At 31.9% G+C, this 7357-nt stretch overlaps 1 protein-coding gene across 1 annotated transcript in view; it reads right to left on the bottom strand.

Annotated features, from left to right (window-relative positions):
- Positions 1-742: 742 nt before the first annotated feature.
- The window catches only part of LOC144371266 (uncharacterized), a 137918-nt gene continuing 131303 nt past the window's right edge, over positions 743-7357 (bottom strand). The window contains exons 8-9 of the mRNA XM_078033674.1: positions 1303-1607; positions 743-984 (exon numbers count right to left, since the gene is read on the bottom strand). Coding sequence (XP_077889800.1) covers positions 743-984; positions 1303-1607 — 547 coding nt within the window. The remainder of the gene's footprint in view (positions 985-1302; positions 1608-7357) is intronic.

Genomic DNA, 7357 nt, shown 5'->3' with positions numbered 1-7357 from the left:
TCTCATTTAAATGATTATTTTCCCTCCTAAATACCAAATACTTCAAGGGATGGGCTATAGATATGAAACTTACTACCATCTTTATAATTGTCAAGGTGTTTTTGTAAATATTTTGCTGTTATCTAAGGTACACACTTTGAACAGATGCTACTCCACATTTGCTACAGATATGAGGTCAGTAATTAAAAAATGTGGGAAATTTGAATACAGTCTTGGACACATTCTTTGGGTTTCTATATGCTATAAATCCTCCAGTGTTTTTAAAATGATGGATCAATAGCCAAAAGCTTTGCAAAAATTTTTTTGTACATCCTCTCACTCGTATGAATTCTGAGGTGCTGAATAGGATGTGAACAACTATTGGAGACTCTGTCACTTATTTTATATTTATATGATTTCTGTGCTAACATATCTCTGGTGGGAAATAGTGTTGAACTACTGTGAAATAGGGTTGATTCATCCTTAAAGACATTGATGCAATGTTTTCATTGTAAAACTTATCTCAAGTATAAAATCTATAATGTTTAGTAAGATGTGATCTTCAATATTAAAAGCTTTGCCATTCTTCACATTTATAGGACTTCTCTCTACTATGGGTTCTCTGATGTCGAGTAAGTGATGATTGTTGATTAAAATCTTTGCCACATTCTCTACATTTGTAGGGCTTCTCTCCAGTGTGGATTCTCTGGTGCCGAGTAAGTACTATTTTTTTAATAAAACCTTTGCCACATTCTTTACATTTTTAGGGCTTCTCTCCAGTGTGGATTTGCTGGTGCTGAGTAAATGATGATTTTTGATTGAAACTCTTGCCACACAATTTACATTTGTAGGGCATCTCTCCAATATGAATCCTTTTGTGACAATCAAGATGTGAGATGCTATTAAAAGCTTTTTCACATTCTTTACATTTGTAGGGCTTTTCTCCAGTGTGGATTCTCTGGTGCTGAGTAAGTGGCCATCTTTCCCTAAAAGTTTTGCCACATCCTTCACATTTGTAGGGCTTCTCTCCAGTACGAATCCTATTGTGACAATTAAGCTGTGAGATGGTATTAAAAGCTTTGCCACATTCTTTACATTTGTAGGTCTTCTCTCCAGTGTGGATTCGCTGGTGCTGAGTAAGTGATGATTTGTGACGCAAAATTTTTCCACACACTGTACACATGTAGGGCTTCTCTCCAGTGTGCATTCTCAGGTGCCGAATATGATCTATTTTTTTATTAAAACTTTTGCCATATTCTTTACATTTGTAGGGCTTCTCTCCAGTGTGGATTCGCTGGTTCTTAGTAAGTGATGCTTTTTCACTAAAACTCTTGCCACATACATTACATTTGTAGGGTTTCTCTCCAGTATGAATCCTGTTGTGGCAATCAAGATTTGAGATTCTATTAAAACTCTTGCCACACACTTTACATTTGTAGGGCTGCTCTCCAGTATGAATCTTTTTGTGACAATTACGCTGTGAGATCCTATTAAAAGCTTTGCCACACTCTTTACATTTGTAGGGCTTCTCTCCAGTGTGGATTCGCTGGTGCTGAGTAAGTGAAGATTTTTCACTAAAACTCTTGCCACACACATTACATTTGTAGGGTTCCTCTCCAGTATGAATTCTGATGTGGCGATCAAGATTGAGTTTGTATTAAAACTCTTGCCACACACTTTACATTTGTAGGGCTTCTCTCCAGTATGAATCCTGTTGTGGCGATCAAGATTTGATTTTCTATTAAAGCTCATGCAACACACTTTATATTTGTAGGGCTTCTCTCCGGTATGAATTCTCTGGTAATTTTTAAGGCTTGGGTTTTTACTGAAACCTTGGCAAAATAGTTTACATACGTGGGGCATCATTCGAGGGTTTGTCCACTGGTGACAAATAAGATTTGAGCTTTTATTAGAAGTTTTGTCACATTCTTTGCATTTGCATGGTATATCTTCTGTATGAACTCTGTGATGTTGAGTAAAGTTCTTGAGTGCATTGCATTCTTCACTTTGGTAGGTTTTCTCTGCAGAATAAATTTTTTGGTGTTGAGTAAGGGTTGAAAAACTTTTTAAGCCTTTCCCACAATTTTTACATTTACAGGTCTCTCCTTCAGTCTAAATCCTCTGATACATAACAAGTTGTAACTTTTCACTAAAAGTTTTTTCACATTCTTTAAATTTGTAGAATTTATCACTATCATAGTATCTTCTGTGTTTAAAAAATATATCAAAGCATTTGCTGTCTCAATATCCTCTATACTTATAGGGCTCTCTTTCTATATAAATTTTCTTGTATTAAGCAAGCTCTGCACTGTTGTTAAGAGCCCTTTCACATATCTTACATTTGCAGGTTTTGTCTTGGCTATGAATATTTTAAAGAATACTAGTTTTTGATCACTAAACCAAGACTTTCCTACATTTTTCATCTTGGTAAATTTACTTTAGACAAGGACTAGGAATTCTCTATATTTATAATTTTTATCACCAATATAAATATACTGGTAATTATTCAGGGTAGAGACATGGATTTTGTGTTACTTATAGCATTATCTATATAGTGCACTTTCGAGAAATCTTTATCAGAATTGTCACTGAGCAATAGTGGGGAAGTAGACACTTTTCTACAATTCTTAATATTATCCATTTGGGCACAAGGAGAAATTCAACTTTTGTTTCAGAAAAATGGACATTTTATAAAGAAACTCCCAAAAGGATCACTTTTAGAAATAACTTTTCTGTGCAAATGTTTGACTGGAATTTTAAATCAGTGCTACTTTTATAATTGGCCAAGTTGAAAACTGATGCATGGACTAGATTTCAAATTTTCCACATTGTCTTTCAGTTCAAAAATGGCTGTGGATTTATTCTTAAAGAAATATAAATCTCCTCAAAATAATTGGAATACATTGAATTTTAGTTTCAGATATTAATTGTCTCTGGTGTCTTTTGACCATAAAATTTTTATCATAAATAGGGACTACTGATTGATTTTGTCTATTATCATACAATTTTTGAACTTCACTCTCACCTATATTTTCCCATTGTTTTCTTGGTTGTATATAGTCAAAGTCACACTTTCCATATCTTCCCTCTCTTTCTTTTATTTCCTGCTCTGGTAAAATTTGTCGAGGATGATGAGAAGTCATGGCTGTAATAAATAAAAATAACAAACATGTTTACTTACTGTACTGGACTGAGTATATTTTGCAAACCTAAGAAATTACAACAAAAAATAACATCAGCAGGGGTGTGGATTATTAAATCCAAGTCCATCATTACTGTAGAAATATATAAATCAAATAAAAATTCACACAGAAAATTATTTTGAAGATTTTCCTAATCATCTTTGTGTTCACAGTATCCAAAATGAGTACATTATTATGGAGAGTAATATAGTAGAGAAAAATACATTGTGTTACACATAGATTTTCCTCCTTTAGAATATATTTTAAAAATCTACCAACTTTCTTCTGTTTCATTAAAATATAAAAACATAAAATATGTGAATATTTGGGGACTTTTGAAAAAGGGGTTCCTGCTTACCAACAGGAAAAAAAAAAAACATGGCTAAATCGACTGTAAGCAAAGTTATGAATCACACAAAGGGAATAGTCAATTTAAAATAAGTTTTCTAAACTAAACCAAAACACAAAAAAAAACAGAATAAAAATTAGTCAAGAATTGTTAATAGTAATAATCAGAAAATGTATGTTTAAAGACGTTCTTTAGAAAACGTCTGAAAGAGTCAGGGGTGGTTGTACATAGCAACATAAGAGTTTGAGCTAGAGCATTAAAGTTTGAAGGCCAAAGTAAAAAATGCAAAGTGCTAAGTCGCCCTTTATTTCTTTTTTCAGTACTAATAAAGACATCTCAGAAAATAGAAAATATGAAATATCCAAGCAGCTCAGTTTTCTCCAAGTTGTAAAGACTCAAAGTAGGTTTGAATCCAAGTTTAAAAACTCAGGATACTGAGAGCATCCAAGAGAAAAAGATGGGTCACCTAGAAATGTGTAACCATATAATTGTGAAATCCTTAGTTGAATCTTCACAACACAGGAAGGAATTCAAGTCTATCTATATTCAAGAAATGAAAGAATAAAATTATCAACCAAGACATTATATTCACAGCTACTACCTTTCAAAAGAGAAGGAAAATGAAGACTTTAAACATATAAGAATATACACACTATTCATCAACACTTGATCTGTTCTCCAAAAAGTACTAAAGGTAATCTTTCATAATAAAATGTAAGAGCACATCATCATAAGTCATATAAAATTTTAAACATTTCTTGGCAAAAATAATTCTATTTTATTGTAATGACAGGTCTCCAAATATGTAATTTTGCAATAGAATTTGAAAGAAAAAAGCATACCAACAATACTGTTAATAGGCATATATACCTGTAACAAAAATATGATTATAAAAGGACACACAAATATATTCAGTTTTTTAATAAAGTGAAGTCAAGTTGATACTCATACAAAGTATGAGTATGAGATTCTTCATTTTTTGAGTTTTTTTGTTGGCAGATGCAAGATTACAAAATTCTGAACAAAACAAAACTTGGATATCTGAATTAACTATAAATATTGCAACTGTACATAGTCTACAGGATACTCTAAATCTAAGAACACACACATAATGAAAGCAAAGGGATATAATAATGACATATAGAAAAGTGATAGAATAAAACCTTGGCTTTCTAAATTATAGTACACAAAACATAGTTTAAGACAGTTATAGGACATAGAAGACATTTTAAATTAAAAATAACTTTCAAAAGAGGCAAAGAGAGAAAAGGACCCTATTCTTAGGTTCTGAATTAAGAGTAAATACATTCGCTACATACTTCATACTTCCCCAAAACACAAAGAAAATACCAAGAGGGTCGAATGAAAACAAAGAATCACTGACATACTAAAAGACATAAATCCCCACTTACTGAAAAGGGAAATACAGTGAAGCAAAATTGTAATCACAAGGCATAAGACTTTGAAAATATTTTGAAACTACTATAGACTTATAGAATCCCTGTTCTTAATGACAAGTGGGATATTATGCTGGCTAGATCAATTTTATATATTAAAACAAAGGTTAATAAATATTTAAGTGATAGTTATTTTGTAACCAACATGGAATAAATATTTGAAGTCAAAGTTGTAGGGATTTTTAAAAATCCCTAAATATGTGTCAGTTTATTGAACACCGTTGGGCATGCTGTTGTTTAAAATTGAAAAATTAAATTTAAAGATGTTTATACGACTTAAAGTTAACTAGAGGCTCCATGTAGTATTCGTCAACCTCATATTGTTAAAAAATTTCTTGCAGAGAAATCTATCCTTTAAATTGTATAAATATTCCCCAAAATACAAATAAGACTATTTCCCTGCTAAAAAAAATATACTAAAAGTTACAGCATTCAATTGTAAATGCAAACATGGTGTCAGGTAAACGGAGTTCTTAGTGAGTGTGGCAATAAGCCCTCACATCAATTGCAAATTAAAAACATTGCACACCAGTGTTGTTAGATTGTTATTCAACAGAGCCATCATAAGGGACAAAAACAAAATATCCCTTGAGAAGAATGATGAGCAATACTGGAATAAGAAACTATAGAACTTTGAAGTCAAATAATTTATTCTAATTATATATTTTACAAAATGTATGTATACTAGGTTAACTGATAGTCACAGAGAGAATACCGCAGAATTCTAGAACGTGAAAACATCTGTAAACTAAAGAAGCAGCTTTCTGAACAAAAAAGAATAGTTTTGTGATGAGATGACAGAAATGAGCCCTTGCATTCTAGGCATTCTTTATATTTTTTGACATGTAAACTTTGTAGAGATCTATTAATAAAAATTTGAATTAATTTTACTGAAATGTATATTGAAAAGTTTGGAGACAGTAAGTTTTATTTTGTGGTTTTCATTACAATGAAAATTAAAAGATAAAGAGAATTGCAACATTTCTCAAAGCTACATTTCAAATAATGTGGTCTTTATCCTATAAATAAGAACAAGCTCATTTATATACAAATGATGAGCATGCATGTAATCTCAGCTACTAGGAAGTCTGAGGCAAGTGAATTGCAAATTCAAGACATCCTCAATAACTTAGTGAGAACCTCTCTCCAAATATGAGTGAAAAAGATTTTGGGGTGTAGTTCAGCATGAGAGTATCACTGCCATCAATCCCCATTACACTTATGCATACAAAACTTTAATTTCTACATACATGGGCATAATCAAAAGCCAATCAAGATAAAATACAAAAGTCATGGACAAAAGAGGCTTAATATTTATGCAAGCAAAAGCACATATAATATTATTGGCAATAAAAACATGAATCATACATATCTTAGTTTGTGAAGCAATTAACTAATATAAGAAAACACAGTCCTTAACAGGGAACTACTGTATACAATTAAAAAAAGAAAAAAAACAAGCAATTTGTAAATATCTACCAATGTATTATTTTACAAATTCTTTAACTCAAATAAAACTTACACCATCTCTCGAAACAGCAGTCTTTGTCCAACTTGACATTCATTCCATGGCAGATAATTTCACAGAAAATCCATTACACACATCAGAAAAAAAACTGATAAGGAAATTTTAGTGAAAAAATGTACAAATAAGATTCGAGAAACTGACTTATGATAGTAATGTATTACAATGGGTGGACCTAGAGGTCTCCCGAAATGTGCAAACTTTTCTGTAAATAATGGAAGAAGGGCTGGAGTTGTAGAGTATTGTTAGAGAGCTTGCCTAGAATGTGTGAGACCCTGGGTTCAATTCTCAGCACCATATATGGATAAATAGGAAATTCATTAATAACTAAAAATATTTTTAAAATTATGGAAGAGCTGTCAGATAATATTGACACTCACAAGGCAAGGGGAATGTTTTGTTGTTAATTTGAATGTATGGAGGAAAAGCAGGATACTACATAATTTTAAAGCACAAAACACAGGACAGGTTTTTCTGATAACAAGAGAAAGAATTCAAAGCTTCTCAAAAATAATTTCTGCTGGATAATGTCTCAATGAACATTTTTGATTATAGGCTTCCTCCCCTACCTCAACTATGTCCTCTGCTATATGCGGGCCACAGGATTTGACATCACTGCATTCCTCTAAGTCAACCATATTTCAAGTGAAAGATATATATCTTGCCACCAAAAGAAAACATTGATGGTGAAAATAAACATCATTAACATTTTCTTGTCAGCACCAAGAACTACCCCATCTTCTTTATTGAAAGCATAAATCTGCAACACATTCTTGTAGAGAAGTTCCCAAAAGATCTACTTCAAGTGAGGAAAATTAAATAATGATAATTAAGAATTTTGAAGGAAAGTTTTGCTCACCCACAA

The sequence above is a fragment of the Ictidomys tridecemlineatus genome, chromosome 16 (genome assembly GCF_052094955.1).
Source record: "Ictidomys tridecemlineatus isolate mIctTri1 chromosome 16, mIctTri1.hap1, whole genome shotgun sequence".
NCBI lineage: Eukaryota > Metazoa > Chordata > Mammalia > Rodentia > Sciuridae > Ictidomys > Ictidomys tridecemlineatus.
Note: the sequence above shows the minus strand (reverse complement) of the source record. Positions and strands in the feature narration are given on the sequence as shown.